The 19191-nt window shown below is 38.3% G+C and overlaps 1 protein-coding gene across 1 annotated transcript in view; it reads right to left on the bottom strand.

Moving 5' to 3' along the window:
- Positions 1 to 19191, bottom strand: part of LOC123595659 (ankyrin repeat domain-containing protein 26-like) — a gene marked incomplete at its 3' end in the record, with an annotated part of 196793 nt that overhangs the window by 53213 nt on the left and 124389 nt on the right. Inside the window, exons 17-19 of the mRNA XM_045473343.1 lie at positions 4061 to 4231; positions 1370 to 1403; positions 655 to 790 (exon numbers count right to left, since the gene is read on the bottom strand). Of these exons, the coding sequence (XP_045329299.1) occupies positions 655 to 790; positions 1370 to 1403; positions 4061 to 4231 (341 nt within the window). The remainder of the gene's footprint in view (positions 1 to 654; positions 791 to 1369; positions 1404 to 4060; positions 4232 to 19191) is intronic.

The following is a 19191-nucleotide window of genomic DNA, read 5'->3' as shown; positions in this document are numbered from 1 at the left end:
AACTGGATTATGGTTATCATTTCATACGTGTAAACATGTCAAAACTATCAAATGACACACTTCATATATGAACTAAACTTCATATATGAACTAAACTTCATATATGAACTAAAGATGTTGGATACGAAAATCTCTTTCACAGGAAGAAACGTCTAAAACAGTGGATAAGACACAGATGGAAAGAAGGATGTAAAACAATACAAGATGAAGCCAGAGGACTGTGGCCTTTAACCTAATAGCAATGAGAAGTAATAGCTAAGCTTTAAGCAAGGGGGTACCATGATGAAAGACACATTTTTTAAAACATATACTAATTATGGTTGCAGTGTAGACCAAGGTCCTGGGAGGTAGAACAGCAGGAAAAACAGTCCTGAGGTTATTTCAATCATCTAGGAGAAAAATAATGACCTGACCTGGGTGAAGGCACAGAAGAGAAGCAGAGTTAACAAACACATTAGATGTGCCATTCCCACTAAGAAAGGTACAGTAGAAATGATGACTCTTTGGCTGAGAGGATACAATAGTTCTCCTTTTTTTTAATATAAAATATATTTCTGAGATGAGCAGCTCTATAATACAGCAGTGCTCTATGGTGCAGTAGTAGGCAAGGTGTGCACATATTACTACAGCAATATACGTAAAAAGGCTTCCTACCTTTACAATCCATGCCAAGTTGTTCAATCAGCAACATGAAATTCTTAGAGTAAGGCAACTCACAATGCTCTGAAGCTGTTTCAGATGACTGAATGAAGTCGACAAGGTCATCCATAGAAGTAATTTGCTTTTTGACCTACCAATGAATAATACCATTTCAAAATGTCCCCCAAATATTTATAAAATATCCTAGGTGTAGAGAAGTGATAAATAGCCATCTTTTTATAAAAGCAAAAACAGGGGCACCTGACTGGCTCAGTCGGTTGAGCATCCGACTCCATTTTGGCTCAGGTCATGACCTCAGGGTTCCTGAGTTTGAGTCCCACGTTGACCTCCACAATGACAGCATGGAGCCTGCTTGGGATTATCTCTCCACCTCTCCCTCGGCCCCTCCCCCACTTGTGCATGCTCTCTCTCAAAATACATTTTAAAAATAAGTGAATGAACATTTAAAAGCAAAACCATAGAGACTTTTTAAAAGAACGGATTTTTATCAAAAAGACACTGTTATCCATAGCTAGTATTTCTAAGTAACTTTTTCACAGCAAATGTCTCTACAACAAAGAAAGATTTTCTATTTTTTCACTACATCTTTCATAAAGTAATTTTTTGCCACTGAACAATATTCCTAACAAATATGTATCAAAATAATATAATAAAATAAAAATAAAATAAATAATAAATAAAATAAAATTACATTGTCTCTTTTGCATACCTCGTTCTTTTTCTTAGAAATTTTCTTTGCAGGTCTGAAATAAAACAACAATTGTTTTCAGGCAACTATTAAATACTTAAAATACAAAGCGTATCTAAACCTATTGTTTCTGATATAAAATCTCTGCATTTGAAACTAATTTTCTACAAAGGGGATTAAACAACAGAGTAACATTAAACAACATCGAAAACATACTACTGCTAATATTAACAAAGGATTAGGTTTATCCAGTTCTAGTATATGTGCTGCTGAAGCAAGCACAACAAAGTAGTAAAGTTAGGTAAAAACTAACAAAAGCAAAGGAAAATCCTAATGCTACTTGCATTATTTGATAGGAATAATACCATTGTTTGTGTTGTTGTCATTTTACTAAAAATAAGCTTTTACTGGCACTAACACCTACTTGGAAAGTGCAAGTTAAGTCCCTATATGAAAGAACCCCTTTTTAACAATCATGATATTAACGTGTTGAAGACTCACTATGCAACTACTCTCTAGGCATTACTATGTGCACTTTACATGTCTTCAAGGTATTTGAAGCCCCACAACAATCCTATGAAGTAGGTTATTATATTAGGTATGTTACACAGGAAGAAAATGAGGCACAGAAAGTCGAAGTGACTTGCCCAAGAAGCCCTAGTCGCTGGCCAAGAACAGACCCTGAATTCAAACCCAGGAATGTGCCTTCAAAGCATGTGTTTTATACTATGTGGTTCAAGTAATACTCCAGTGTTTCTAACTAATATGACAGCAAATGAATCTATAGTATGATTCGATTTCTAGCTATAGTGATACATAACAATTTCTGAATCTTACACATTTTTTAAGAGACTTTATACTTGGAAAGATGGGAAATCTACTTTCAGTAAACTAAAGATTTGCTTCTTCTAGAGAAGTTCCTCAACAGGCATTCATTCATTCATTCATTCATTCATTCATTCCACTGTTTATCCCCACATTCAACACATACTTATTGAGCATACAATCTGTGTCAATGGCACTGTTGGTACAGGAAGCATGGTTTTGGTAATTTAGAGCTCTCTAGTCCAAAAGGAATAATCTGTTATGGATTACTAGTTTCTTTTCCAATTGTAAATAAAATCTTCCCCTTTCCCCAGAACCTAAATAATATTAATAGAACCAGATACTTTAAAGTCCCTAACAAAATCATAGCTACTTGTGATACTATCAAAGGCACTGGATATCTAAAATCATCAAGGAAGGATTACTTTTATTCAGAATGGCCTCAGTGTTTGCATACATTTATGATAAGTGTGTGTGTGTGTATACAAATATATACATATAGAACTTATACACATATACTTATATAAACATATATAAGAAATTATACATATAGTTTGTATATTATGCATATACGTATATATATAATATGAATGTTATACATATAATATACATATAATAAATATACATATAAGAAATTATACAGCCATATATATATAAATATATATATAGGGGCGCCTGGGTGGCGCAGTCGGTTAAGCGTCCGACTTCAGCCAGGTCACGATCTCGCGGTCCGTGGGTTCGAGCCCCGCGTCGGGCTCTGGGCTGATGGCTCAGAGCCTGGAGCCTGTTTCTGATTCTGTGTCTCCCTCTCTCTCTGCCCCTCCCCCGTTCATGCTCTGTCTCTCTCTGTCCCAAAAATGAATAAAAACGTTGAAAAAAAAATTAAAAAAAATATATATATAAATATATATAAATATATTTAATTTAATTAATTAATTATTTAATTTAATTTAATTTAATTATTAAATTAAATTAATTTACTTATTTTAAATTATTTATTTTATTAAATTAATTAATTTAATTAATGTAATTAAATATATTTAATATATATAAATATATTTATATATATATATATATATATATACTTGAATACATACATATATATTTTTAAATCTGCACATTCAATTGTATGAGAATACCCCATTGTGGAACCAATTCAGAATAAACCAACTTCTTGCACAAAATCACATGAATAAGAGTACTAAAGACAATTAGTATAATTTTTTTTTCAACGTTTATTTTTTTTGGGACAGAGAGAGACAGAGCATGAACGGGGGAGGGGCAGAGAGAGAGGGAGACACAGAATCGGAAACAGGCTCCAGGCTCTGAGCCATCAGCCCAGAGCCCGACGCGGGGCTCGAACTCACGGACCGCGAGATCGTGACCTGGCTGAAGTCGGACGCTCAACCGACTGCGCCACCCAGGCGCCCCTATAATTTTTAAAAGATAATGTCATACAATCAACAAACTTCCTAATGTTTGGAAACGCAAACAAAATTAAATTAACTAACCATGTCTATATCTATTGATCATTTCCAACAGAATACATTCTCTAAAAGTTCCCATCTTAAAATAAAAATAGAAAGAAAATGCCTTTGCAATTCACATTCTTTTCCAGTTATCATCCATTTGTCTATTACCTTTCCCTATTAAAATGCTGTAAGGAGTTGTTTACACTTACTCATCTTCCATGCTTCCATGGTGACTACTGAAACTGCTCCTTGACAAAGTCACTTACCCTCATCACAACTTTTCAAGCAGGGTGTTTGGTATGTTGAGTATTTCTTGCTTTAGCTTGGACCTACCTACACTACAGCATTTCATTTCCACAAAGGTAATCACTGCTAAAATTCCTTCACAGGCACATAAAGAATTTATAGATTTTACCTGCTTTCATGCTGATCCTTTTCACTGAAATGGCTGCCATCATTCTTTTGTAGTGGACCACCAGTTAGGGCATCTGCCTTCTGCAACACTGGTGTGATCACAGATCCTTTTGATGTCCCTTTTTCATTTTCACCTTTCTTTAACTTCTTCATATGTAAACCAGGTTCCCTCCTTAAAAAGAAAGCCATAAAAAAGCCAATGTTTTCTAATAATTTTACTGAAAAAGTATAAAAAGACAATTTTCATCAAGTTCTGAATTTTACCCATCTGACTTAATTTGATTAATTCAGAGAACAGTGCTGAAGTACCAACCGTACAAAAGGAAATACTCATCTGTTGCTTCAAACACAGGTAAGTATACAATTAGAATACAATGCAATTTGTAAGAATTGACATGTGAAAAGCTGTAAGTGAGGACAAGAAAGGCTTTACTGAAGAGGGAAAATAAACAGCAGAGGTCACCAGGGAAAAAAACAGGAGAAAACCATTTTCTTAGAGATTAGAATGTGAGCACAAAGATTACACAGATGGCATCTAGGTGCCTTGAAAGGAAAAAGTATAAGCTTTTAGGAACTTGGAAAACAAAACATAAAATACATGGAAGCAAGTAGTAAGAGATCAGTCAGGAAAGATTCTGAAGAACCTTGAAGGTTACACTAAAAAGTTAGAGTTCATTGCCTAAAGGCAGTGACTCTTAGACATGGGAGTAATAACTAGATTTGGGCTCTATTTTTGGCTTTGCTTTTAAATATAAGAATGCTTAATTTCAACAAAGTTTTAAAGTAGCATGAGGTCCATATAAAATGAAAGAAGAAATCAGGGAAATATCTTAGGGGAAAAACTACTTTTAAAATACCCATATGTCAGAACGATATCAGTATGATAGCTGAACAAGATGTACCTTGTTGTGTCTCCCCACCTACAACAAACTGGCATCTTATCCACCCACCAGCAAAACTACCTTTGCAGGAGCTGTGGGAATCTAGCACCATATTCCAAGGGACCGAGGAAAAGTCTTGCCTACCCGTGCATCAGGTAACAGGCAGACATACTACAGTCTAATCTGTGAACCTAGCAATAGCCCATAAAGTGCCTCCAGCCCCTCCCTCTCAGCCACATCTGGGAGTCCCTCCCTAGAAAACACTCTCTAAGATGATCACCCATGGATGAGAGAGCCTTTTTGGAAAACCAGGTGTCCTGCAGAGAATTTCCAGCATACCACTGGAGCAAAAAAGTCAGGTTTGGACACACTGAAGAGGTAGTCATTAAAGACTGGAGGAGGTGACTGCTACTTCAAATGCAAAGACAGCAATGCAAAACTGCAAAGAATATAAAATATCAAGGAAATATGATACCATCAAAGGATCACAATAATCTTCCAGTAATCAATCGGAAACACATGGAGATCTGTAATTTATTCAAAAGAGAATTAAAAAATAGCAGTTTTATGGAAACTCAGTGAGTTACAAGAAAAACACAAAAAGCCAATTCAATAAAATCAGGAAAACACTCTATGAATAAAATGAGAAGCTTAACAAAGAGCTGGAAATAGTAAAAGCTAACTAAACAAAAATCCTGGAGCTGAAGAGTATAATGAAGGAGATGAAAAAAGCAAGAATGATCACTGACAGGAAATGGATCAAGCAAAAAAAAATGTGAATTGAAAGACAGGAACTATGAATTTATCCAGTCAGCAGAGAACAAAGTCAAAAGAATGAAAAAGAGTGAGGAAAGACTATGTGACTACAAGTGAACCCTCATAAGGCTATTAGCAATGTCTCGGCAGAAACATTCCATGCAAGGAGGCAGTGGGATTACATATTAAAAGTGCTAAGAGAAAAAAGACTACCAATCAATAATACCTTACTCAGCAAAATTATCCTTCAGCAATCAAATAGAATAAATACATTTGATACACCACATTAACAGGATAAAAAAATCATATCATCATCCCTGCATGGGAGTAAAAAGCATTTGACAAAATTCAACATCTTTTCAGGATAAAAACTCTCAACAATGTGGGTACTGAATTTTCACACCTGGACATAATGAAGCCCAATATGATAAGCCCATAGCCAACATCATATGCAGTGGTAAAAAACGGAAATCTTTTACTCTAAGTTCAAGAACAAGGCAAAGTTGCCCACTTGACCACTCCTATTCAACAGGATAGAGGAAGTCCTAGCCAAAGCAGTCAGGCAAGAAAAGGAAATAAAAGGCATCCAAATCAGAAAAGAAGAAATAAAACTGTCTTTGTTTGCAGATGATATATTCTTATATATAGAAAATCCTGAAGATACCACCAAAAAGCTGTTCCAAGGATGAAGGATATAAAATCAACATAAAGATGCAGGGGTGCCTGAGTGGCTCAGTCAGTTTAGCTTCTGACTTCGGTTAAGTTCATGATCTCGTGGTTTGTGGTTCAAGCCCCCTATTGGGCTCTGTGCTGATAGTTCAGTGCCTGGAGTCTGCTTTGGATTCTCTCTCTCTCTCTCTCTCTCTCTCTCTCCCTCTCTCTCTCTGTCTCTCCCCCTCCCCTGTTCACACTCTGTCTCTTTAGCCTCTACTACAAAGCTGTGATCATCAAGACAGTATGGTATTGGCACAAAAACAGACACACAGACCAATGGAATAGAATAGAAACCCCAGAGGTGAACCCACAAATGTATGGCCAACTAAACATTGACAAAGCAGGAAAGAGTATCCCATGGGAAAAAAAGACAGTCTCTTTCTTCTGGGAGAACTGGACAGCAACATGCAGAAGAATGAAACTAGATGACTTTTCTTACTCCATACACACAAATAAACTCAAAATGGATGAAGGACCTGAATGTGAGACAGGAAACCATCAAAACCCTAGAGGAGAAAGCAGGAAAAAAAACCTCTTTGGTCTCCGCTGCAGCAATTTCTTACTTGACACATCTCCAAAGGCAAGGGAATGGAAAGCAAAAATAAACTATTGGGACCTCGTCAAGATAAAAAGTTTCTGCACTGCAAAGGAATCAATCAACAAAACCGAAAGGCAACCGACAGAATGGGAGAAGATATTTGCAAATGACATATCGGATAAAGGAAGGGCTAATATCCAGAACCTGTAAAGAACTCACTAAACTCCACACCCACAAAACAAATAATCCAGGGAAGAAATGGGCAGAAGACATGAAAAGATACTTTTCCAAAGAGGACATCCAGAGGGACAACAGACACATTGAAAGATGCTCAACATCACTCCTCATCAGGGAAATACAAATCAAAACCACACTGAGATACCACCTCAAGCTGGTCAGAGTGGCTAAAATGAACAAATCAGGAGACTACAGATGCTGGCGAGGATGTGGAGAAAAAGGAACCCTCTTGCACTGTTGGTGGGAATGCAAACTGGTGCAGCCACTCTGGAAAACAGCGTGGAGCTTCCTCAAATGATTAAAAATAGACCTACCCTATGACCCAGCAATAGCACTGCTGGGAATTTACCCAAGGGATACAGGAGTGCTGATGCATAGGGGCACATGTACCCCAATGTATACAGTAGCACTTTCAACAATTGCCAAATTATGGAAAGAGCCTCAATGTCCATCACCCGACGAATGGAGAAAGATGTGGTTTATATATACAGTGGAATACTACTTGGCAATGAGAAAGAGTGAAATCTGGCCATTTGCAACAACGTGGACGGAACTGGAGGGTTATTATGCGAAGTGAAATAAGTCAGGCAGAAAAAGACAGATACCATATGTTTTCACTTATATGTGGATCCTGAGAAACTTGACAGGAGACCATGGGTGGGGGGGGGATGGGGGAAAAAAAGTTACAGAGAGGGAGGGAGGCAAACAATAAGAGACTCGTAAACACTGAGAATAAACTAAGGGTTGATAGGAGGTGGGGGAGAGGGGAAAGTGGGTGATGGGTATCGAGAAGGGCACCTGTTGGGATGAACACTGGGTGTTGTAATGAAACCAATTTGACAATAAATTATATTTAGTAAAAAAAATTACAAAATCATTATCAAGAGATCTTTTGCATTTCTAAACAATAACAATGAAATAGCTGAAAAAGAAATATAAGGAAAAAATCCCCTTCTCCAAAGCATCAAAAAGAACAAAATACTTTGGAATAAATTTAATCAATGACTTTCTGAAATATAGGTACAGTAAAAACTACAAGACATTGGTAAAAGAAACAGGAGAGACACAAACAAATGGGAAGATACCCCGTTGTTTATGGATTCGAAAAATTAGTATCATTAAATATCCACATTACCTGAAACCACCCACAGAGTCAATGCAATCCTTGTCAAAATTCCAATGACCTTTTTCACAGAAATAGGAAAAGCATCCCTCAAATGTGTAAGGAACAAAAAAGACCCCAAATAGCCAAAGCAATCCTAAGAAAGAAGAACAAAGCTGGAAGCATACAAAGTTATGGTAATAAAAACCATACGAAGTTGCACAAAAACAAACACAAAGATGAATGAAACAGAATCAAGAACCCAGAAATAAACCCATGCATAAAGTCAACTAAAAACCCATGCATAGAGTCTCTTTGTTAAGAGACCCAAAAATACTCAAAAGAGAAAAGGTAGGACTTGGAAGAAGATGGCGGCGTAGGAGGACGCTGGGATCACCGTGCGTCCTGCTGATCAATTAGATTCCACCTACACCTGCCTAAATAACCCAGAAAACCGCCAGAGGATTAGCAGAACGGAGTCGCCGGAGCCAAGCGCAGACGAGAGGCCCACGGAAGAGGGTAGGAAGGGCGGCGAGGCGGTGCATGCTCCACGGACTGGCGGGAGGGAGCCGGGGCGGAGGGGCGGCTCGCCGGCCAAGCAGAGCCCTGGAGTCTGGCCTGCAAAAGCGGAGGGGCCTGACGGACTGTGTTTCGACAGCAAGCGCGACTTAGCGTCTGGGAGGTCATAAGTTAACAGCTCTGCTCGGAAAGCAGGAAGGCTGGAGGACAAAGGGATGGAGAGCTGCTGAGCCCCCGGACGACAGAGCTCAATTTGGTGGGGAACAAAGGCGCTCGCCAGCGCCATCTCCCCCGCCCATCCCCCAGCCAAAATCCCAAAGAGAACCAGTTCCTGCCAGGGAACTTCCTCGCTCCGCGCAAACACCCAACTCTGTGCTTCTGCGGAGCCAAACCTCCGGCAGCGGATCTGACTCCCTCCCGCTGCCACAGGGCCCCTCCTGAAGTGGATCACCTAAGGAGAAGCGAGCTAAGCCTGCCCCTCCAGCCCCTGTGCACCTTGCCTACCCACCCCAGCTAATACGCCAGATCCCCAGCATCACAAGCCTGGCAGTGTGCAAGTAGCCCAGACGGGCCACGCCACCCCACAGTGAATCCCGCCCCTAGGGGAGGGGAAGAGAAGGCACACACCAGTTTGACTGTGGCCCCAGCGGTGGGCTGGGGGCAGACATCAGGCCGGACTGCGGCCCCGCCCACCAACTCCAGTTATACACCACAGCACAGGGGAAGTGCCCTGCAGGTCCTCACCACGCCAGGGACTATCCAAAATGACCAAACAGAAGAATTCCCCTCAGAAGAATCTCCAGGAAATAACAACAGCTAATGAGCTGATCAAAAAGGATTTAAATAATATAACAGAAAGTGAATTTAGAATAATAGTCATAAAATTAATCGCCGGGCTTGAAAACAGTATACAGGACAGCAGAGAATCCCTTGCTACAGAGATCAAGGGACTAAGGAACAGTCATGAGGAGCTGAAAAACGCTTTAAATGAAATGCAAAACAAAATGGAGACCACCACAGCTCGGATTGAAGAGGCAGAGGAGAGAATAGGTGAACTAGAAGATAAAGTTATGGAAAAAGAGGAAGCTGAGAGAAAGAGAGATAAAAAAATCCAGGAGTATGAGGGGAAAATTAGAGAACTAAGTGATACACTAAAAAGAAATAATATACGCATAATTGGTATCCCAGAGGAGGAAGAGAGAGGGAAAGGTGCTGAAGGGGTACTTGAAGAAATAATAGCTGAGAACTTCCCTGAACTGGGGAAGGAAAAAGGCATTGAAATCCAAGAGGCACAGAGAACTCCCTTCAGACGGAACCTGAATCGATCTTCTGCACGACATATCATAGTGAAACTGGCAAAATACAAGGATAAAGACAAAATTCTGAAAGCAGCAAGGGGTAAACGTGCCCTCACATATAAAGGGAGACCTATAAGACTCGTGACTGATCTCTCTTTTGAAACTTGGCAGGCCAGAAAGAATTGGCACGAGATTTTCAGTGTGCTAGACAGAAAAAATATGCAGCCGAGAATCCTTTATCCAGCAAGTCTGTCATTTAGAATAGAAGGAGAGATAAAGGTCTTCCCAAACAAACAAAAACTGAAGGAATTTGTCACCAGTAAACCAGCCCTACAAGAGATCCTAAGGGGGACCCTGTGAGACAAAATACCAGAGACATCACTACAAGCATAAAACATACAGACATCACAATGACTCTAAACCCATATCTTTCTATAATAACACTGAATGTAAATGGATTAAATGCGCCAACCAAAAGACATAGGGTATCAGAATGGATAAAAAAACAAGACCCATCTACTTGGTGTCTACAAGAGACTCATTTTAGACCTGAGGACACCTTTAGATTGAGAGTGAGGGGATGGAGAACTATTTATCATGCTACTGGAAGCCAAAAGAAAGCTGGAGTAGCCATACTTATATCAGACAAACTAGACTTTAAATTAAAGGCTGTAACAAGAGATGAAGAAGGACATTATATAATAGTTACAGGGTCTATCCATCAGGAAGAGCTAACAATTATAAATGTCTATGTGCCGAATACCGGAGCCCCCAAATATATAAAACAACTACTCATAAACATAAGCAACCTTATTGATAAGAATGTGGTAATTGCAGGGGACTTTAACACCCCACTTACAGAAATGGATAGATCATCTAGACACACGGTCAATAAAGAAACAAGGGCCCTGAATGAGACATTGGATCAGATGGACTTGACAGATATATTTAGAACTCTGCATCCCAAAGCAACAGAATATACTTTCTTCTCGAGTGCACATGGAACATTCTCCAAGATAGATCATATACTGGGTCACAAAACAGCCCTCCATAAGTTTACCAGAATTGAAATTATACCAGGCATACTTTCAGACCACAATGCTATGAAGCTTGAAATCAACCACAGAAAAAACTCTGGAAAACCTCCAAAAGCATGGAGGTTAAAGAACACCCTACTAACGAATGAGTGGGTCAACCAGGCAATTAGAGAAGAAATAAAAAAATATATGGAAACAAACGAAAATGAAAATACAACAATCCAAACGCTTTGGGACGCAGCGAAGGCAGTCCTGATAGGAAAATACATTGCAATCCAGGCCTATCTCAAGAAACAAGAAAAATCCCAAATACAAAATCTAACAGCACACCTAAAGGAAATAGAAGCAGAACAGCAAAGACACCCCAAACCCAGCAGAAGAAGAGAAATAATAAAGATCAGAGCAGAAATAAACAATATAGAGTCTAAAAAAACTGTAGAGCAGATCAACGAAACCAAGAGTTGGTTTTTTGAAAAAATAAACAAAATTGACAAACCTCTAGCCAGGCTTCTCAAAAAGAAAAGGGAGATGACCCAAATAGATAAAATCATGAATGAAAATGGAATTATTACAACCAATCCCTCAGAGATACAAACAATTATCAGGGAATACTATGAAAAATTATATGCCAACAAATTGGACAACCTGGAAGAAATGGACAAATTCCTGAACACCCACACTCTTCCAAAACTCAATCAGGAGGAAATAGAAAGCTTGAACAGACCCATAACCAGCGAAGAAATTGAATCGGTTATCAAAAATCTCCCAACAAATAAGAGTCCGGGACCAGATGGCTTCCCAGGGGAGTTCTACCAGACATTTAAAGCAGAGATAATACCTATCCTTCTCAAGCTATTCCAAGAAATAGAAAGGGAAGGAAAACTTCCAGACTCATTCTATGAAGCCAGTATTACTTTGATTCCTAAACCAGACAGAGACCCAGTAAAAAAAGAGAACTACCGGCCAATATCCCTGATGAATATGGATGCAAAAATTCTCAATAAGATACTAGCAAATCGAATTCAACGGCATATAAAAAGAATTATTCACCATGATCAAGTGGGATTCATTCCTGGGATGCAGGGCTGGTTCAACATTCGCAAATCAATCAACGTGATCCATCACATTAACAAAAAAAAAGAGAAGAACCATACGATCCTGTCAATCGATGCAGAAAAGGCCTTTGACAAAATCCAGCACCCTTTCTTAATGAAAACCCTTGAGAGAGTCGGGATAGAAGGAACATACTTAAAGATCATAAAAGCCATTTATGAAAAGCCCACAGCTAACATCATCCTCAACGGGGAAAAACTGAGAGCTTTTTCCCTGAGATCAGGAACACGACAGGGATGCCCACTCTCACCGCTGTTGTTTAACATAGTGCTGGAAGTTCTAGCATCAGCAATCAGACAACAAAAGGAAATCAAAGGCATAAAAATTGGCAAAGATGAAGTCAAGCTTTCGCTCTTTGCAGATGACATGATATTATACATGGAAAATCCGATAGACTCCACCAAAAGTCTGCTAGAACTGATACATGAATTCAGCAAAGTTGCAGGATACAAAATCAATGTACAGAAATCAGTTGCATTCTTATACACTAACAATGAAGCAACAGAAAGACAAATAAAGAAACTGATCCCATTCACAATTGCACCAAGAAGCATAAAATACCTAGGAATAAATCTAACCAAAGATGTAAAGGATCTATATGCTGAAAACTATAGAAAGCTTACGAAGGAAATTGAAGAAGATTTAAAGAAATGGAAAGACATTCCCTGCTCATGGATTGGAAAAATAAATATTGTCAAAATGTCAATACTACCCAAAGCTATCTACACATTCAATGCAATCCCAATCAAAATTGCACCAGCATTCTTCTCGAAACTAGAACAAGCAATCCTAAAGTTCATATGGAACCACAAAAGGCCCCGAATAGCCAAAGGAATTTTGAAGAAGAAGACCAAAGCAGGAGGCATCACAATCCCAGACTTTAGCCTCTACTACAAAGCTGTCATCATCAAGACAGCATGGTATTGGCACAAAAACAGACACATAGACCAATGGAATAGAATAGAAACCCCAGAACTAGACCCACAAACGTATGGTCAACTCATCTTTGACAAAGCAGGAAAGAACATCCAATGGAAAAAAGACAGCCTCTTTAACAAATGGTGCTGGGAGAACTGGACAGCAACATGCAGAAGGTTGAAACTAGACCACTTTCTCACACCATTCACAAAAATAAACTCAAAATGGATAAAGGACCTGAATGTGAGACAGGAAACCATCAAAACCTTAGAGGAGAAAGCAGGAAAAGACCTCTCTGACCTCAGCCGTAGCAATCTCTTCCTCGACACATCCCCAAAGGCAAGGGAATTAAAAGCAAACGTGAATTACTGGGACCTTATGAAGATAAAAAGCTTCTGCACAGCAAAGGAAACAACCAACAAAACTAAAAGGCAACCAACGGAATGGGAAAAGATATTTGCAAATGACATATCGGACAAAGGGCTAGTATCCAGAATCTATAAAGAGCTCACCAAACTCCACACCCGAAAAACAAATAACCCAGTGAAGAAATGGGCAGAAAACATGAATAGACACTTCTCTAAAGAAGACATCCGGATGGCCAACAGGCACATGAAAAGATGTTCAGCGTCGCTCCTTATCAGGGAAATACAAATCAAAACCACACTCAGGTATCACCTCACGCCAGTCAGAGTGGCCAAAATGAACAAATCAGGAGACTATAGATGCTGGCGAGGATGTGGAGAAACGGGAACCCTCTTGCACTGTTGGTGGGAATGCAAATTGGTGCAGCCGCTCTGGAAAACAGTGTGGAGGTTCCTCAGAAAATTAAAAATAGACCTACCCTATGACCCAGCAATAGCACTGCTGGGAATTTATCCAAGGGATACAGGAGTACTGATGCATAGGGGCACTTGTACCCCAATGTTCATAGCAGCACTCTCAACAATAGCCAAATTATGGAAAGAGCCTAAATGTCCATCAACTGATGAATGGATAAAGAAATTGTGGTTTATATACACAATGGAATACTACGTGGCAATGAGAAAAAATGAAATATGGCCTTTTGTAGCAACGTGGATGGAACTGGAGAGTGTGATGCTAAGTGAAATAAGCCATACAGAGAAAGACAGATACCATATGGTTTCACTCTTATGTGGATCCTGAGAAACGTAACAGGAACCCATGGGGGAGGGGGAGGATAAAAGAAAAAAAAAAAAAAAAGAGGTTAGAGTGGGAGAGAGCCAAAGCATAAGAGACTGTTAAAAATCTGAGAACAAACTGAGGGTTGATGGGGGGTGGGAGGGAGGAGAGGGTGGGTGACGGGTATTGAGGAGGGCACCTTTTGGGATGAGCACTGGGTGTTTTATGGAAACCAATTTGGACAATAAATTTCATATATTATAAAAAAAAAAAAACAAAGGAAAAAAAAAAAAACAAAACAAAAAGCATGGAAACGAAAAGAGGTATCCAAGGGTTAACTCTGCGCATTAGCTTGAGTCAAGTCAAATTCTTTGTGATATAACTTGATGACAATGCATTCACTTACAACATTTATCAACAGGCCAATATCATGCACATGCAATATACCAGGCACTGTGCTAGGAAATGGACAAAGATAAATTATGAAAGAAATAAACAATAGAATGATAAAAAAAAAAAAAAAAGAGAGAGAAAAGGTAATCTCTTCAATACATGATGCTGAGAAAACTGGATATTAACATGCAAAAGAATAAAATTGTGCCTCTACCTTACACCACTCACAAAAGTCAACCTAAACGCAAATAAAGACTTCTTTATAAAATCTCAAATCATAAAACTCCTAGAAGAAAACATAGGATAAAAGCTCCTTGACATAGATCTTACGAATGATTTAGGATAGGACATCCAAAGACAAGCAATAAAAGCTAAAACACCAATGCAATCAACAATGTTTCTGCACAGCAAAAGAAACAAGCAACATGACGGAAAGGCAACCTATGGAAAGGATGAAAACATTCACAAGCTACAAATATGAAAAACGTCAATATCTAAAATGTGTGAGGAATTCGTACAATTCAACAGCTAAAAACAAATATAATTAAAAACTGGGCAAGGCACCTTAAAAGACGTCTCTCTTCAGAACATATTCAAATGGCCAAGGGTACACAAGAAGGTGCTCGATATCGCTATTCATCAGGGTAATGCAAATCAAAACTGCAGTATATAGATATCACTTTGACCTATTAAAATGGCTATTGTCAAAAAGACAAGAGATATCGTTGGCAAAGTTGTACAGGAAAGGAATTCCTTGTACTCTTGTAGGACTGTAAATTGGGACAGCCACTATGTAAAACAGTATGGTGGCTCCTCAACAAACTAAAAATAGAACCTCCATATGATCCAATGGAGTTAAAGACATGACATCCTTACCTTGTAGAGATATCTGCAGCCCTATGTTTATTGCAGCATTATTTACAATAGTCAAGAAACAACCTAAGCATCCATCAGTGGATCCATGGATTAAAAAATATAGTATACAGTTACAATGGAATATTTTCAGCCACAAACAAGAAGGAAATCCTGCCATTTGTGACAACATGAGTGAAACTTGAGGGCTTTATGCTTAGTGAAAAGAAGTCAGACACAGGAAGACAAACACTGTATGATATGACTTATATGTGGAATTAAAGAAAAATTGCACGAAAAACAGAACAGACTGGTGGTTGCCAGGGTTAGGAGGCTGTGAGAAATGGGTAGATATTGGTCAAAGGGTACAAACTATCTGTTACAAGATTAATAAATTCTGGGGATTTAATGTGCAGGATGGTGATTACAGTGAACAATACTGTATCATATCATTTGAAAGTTGCTACAAGAGTAGATCATCACAAACAAGGAATGATATTTATGTGACATGATGGAAGTATTAACACTATTGTGGTAATCATTTGACAATATAAAAGTGTATCAAATTAATACAGGTATACCTTACAGTTTACACAGATGTATGTTACTTATATCTCATAAATCTGGAAAAACTTCAAAAATTCAAAAGTACTCATATGTTATTATCTATCGCTCAAAAATAACATTCATCTGATTAGATATGCTTTTGTTTAAAAAAATGGTTTGTGGCGCCTGGATGGCTCAGTATGTTAAGTGTATGACTTTGGCTCAGTTTGTGATCTAAGGGTTTGTGGCTTTGAGCCCCACATCGGGCTGTGTGCTGACAGCCCAGAGTCTGGAGCCTGCTTCAGAATCTTTGTCTCCCCTCTCCCTGCCCCTCCCCAACTCTCAGTTTGTCTCTCTCCAAATGAATAAACATTTTAAAAAATTTAAAAAATGATTTGTTAACTTTTGTATACTTTTAGCCTAATATCTAATCCTGATATAAAAAAATGGGGGATTCACCAAAAAGAAAATTATAATATTGTTTTCATGGACTAAATGCATGCAACAGAATATTATTACCATACAGCTACGTACATTTCCAAAAATATTGAAATTTCCCGCAGATTATTTAGGACTTATACATGAGCCCCGAAGAGCACCAAAAACAAAAACAAAACTAACAATTGTGTTTTTTTTTCAAAAAACTGTTATACAGATAACTTTTCTCGCAGAAATAACATCCAAGAAAAGAAGAATCTTTCTGAAAGCAATTATCGAACAATTCCTCTTGACTCAAACTTCAAAAATGAATCTGTAATTATAGAATTTGAAATAGCTTTCATTTTGAACTCAGTCAATAGAAGCAACTTTGAAGTAGAAAACATCTGGGGAAAGCCACCTCAAACTTAGAAAAAACAAAACAAAACAAAACAAAACAAAACAAAACAAAAGAAACGCTAACACGTAGCCATGGTAACAAGAAGCCACCAGAATCAGTTTTAAATGTGTTAATCAATGCCCACCAGCCCTACTCACCAACCAACCCATTTCAGCTCCTTCCTTCTGAAAGACAGCCAATAAAGGATAAAAATCACTCCAATACACATGCTTCAGTGTGCCAATCAATCCACAACAGTCTCACCCAAATAAGCATGGTGCTTCAGATGATGACAAACCATTTAATTTTCTGAAAGTCCCCCAATCCTTAAACTCCACTCCTCCCCAAACCCTGTATAAGAAGAGCAGACTGCTCTGTTAGAAAAGACTATACCTAACCAGCATAGCTCGCTCTTATTTGTAAGTGATCAATTCCAACTTCATCTTTTATTTCAGATATTGAGGGCTCATAATCCTTTGGCAAGAATTTTTAAAGTCCTATAATAATTTGCCACCATATTTTAGTTTCCTTAATAAATATAAAGGAAGTTTGCTATCCCTTTGATACATTTCACCATAATTAAAACTAACATAAATAAAACTAAAGGAATAAATAACAAGTAAACACAATATTGGGCCCCCCAAAATCCAAAAACTGTATATAACTGGCAGGTTTAGTTATCAGAATGAACCCACGCCAAACTTTGTCAAGGTGGGGACTAGTATTAGGTTAAAAACTATACACACAAGTTAAACTCCGTTCACTCAATAAACATTATTGAATAAGTACTATATAGACTAGAACATTTTCTAGGCACTGAGGACATGGCAATGAGCAAATAGCAATCCTATTCATGAGTGAAGTAAACATACAATAACAATAAGCTACACAGGCAAAATATACAGTATTAGAGGAGAAAAACTAAAGCAGAGAAATCACATTTTGATGTGTTATAGGGAAAAGGGTAGTTGAAGTACTAGTCAGGATGGCCAAGAAAGGCCTTGCTGAGAAAGTGACTTTTAAGCAAAAATCTGGAAGGGAAAACAAACAAAAAAGGAAAAATCAAGCCATGAGGTTTCTGAGGGAAAGCATTCCAGATAGAGTCAACAGCAAGTACAGAAGTATGTCCGAAGTACTTAAAGAGTAGTGAGAAATCAGTATGGCTGGACAGAATGAAAGGGGTAGAAAAGAGTTCAAATCAGAGAGAGAGAGAAGGAGACACCTGATCATATACAGGCCTTGTCGGCATTAGGAAGAGTTTTGGCATGTACTCTCAGTGAAATGGGAGGCAATTAGGCTTTGAGCAGAGGAAGGACACAATCCGACTTATGTTTTCCTAGATCCAATGTGTTTAGAATTAACGGAAACAGAGGAAAAACAAAAGAAGAAACAAACAAACAAGAGGAGACCATTTAGTTACCTATTACACCAATATAAACAACAGGTGATAGTCTATTGGTCATGGAAGATGTGTTTGGATTCTCAATATATTTGAAGGAAGACCTGACAAGATTTGCTGATAGATGAGATGTGATGTGTATGAAAAAGAAAAAGAAAGGAGAAAGAAAAAGTGAAAGAAAAAGAAAAAAAAAGACAGGAGTCAAAGATGACACCAAGTTTTTTTAGCAGAGCAACTCATAGAACTGTTATTAAGTCAATTAGGAAAGACATGAAAGGCAAATATTAAGAAAGAATATCAGGAGTTCAATTTGGGACATGTTAAGTTTGCAATAGCTATCCAGAAAGAGATATCAAGTAGGCAGTTTGATATGCGGGCCTGGAATTATGGAGAGAGATCTGGGCTGGAGATGTAAACTTGAGGATCATTAGAATATACAAGATAGTAAAAGTCAAGAGAAGGAAAATCAAAGGCAAATTCCTGGAAGACATCAATGGGGTAAAAGGTGGGGGACGAGAAGAAACAAGCAAATCAGGCTGAGGTGTACAGACTAGAAAGGCAGCGGGAAAATCAGGTGAGTGAGTGATAGCCTACAAGCAACATGGAGACAGAATTTTGGAGGAGAGAGTTTTCCATTGGGTCAAATATCGCTGAAAGGTTAAGGAAAATGAGATGTATGAAATTGTTTAGATTTATTAAAGTGAAAATCGGTGGTAACCTAGAAAAAACAATTCCGGAGGAGTGAGAGGGAAAATTGCTACAATGAATTCAAGAGTGGATGGGAGGGAGGGAAATCAGGATCAGAGAGTGAAGAAGGCTGTTGACAGATTTCATAGCTAAGTGGAATGGTCATGGTTGGTCTAATTTTC

This window comes from Leopardus geoffroyi (assembly GCF_018350155.1).
Source record: "Leopardus geoffroyi isolate Oge1 chromosome C3 unlocalized genomic scaffold, O.geoffroyi_Oge1_pat1.0 chrC3_random_Un_scaffold_41, whole genome shotgun sequence".
NCBI lineage: Eukaryota > Metazoa > Chordata > Mammalia > Carnivora > Felidae > Leopardus > Leopardus geoffroyi.
The sequence above is the reverse complement of the archived record's forward strand: the minus strand, read 5'-3'. Positions and strand labels throughout refer to the sequence as shown.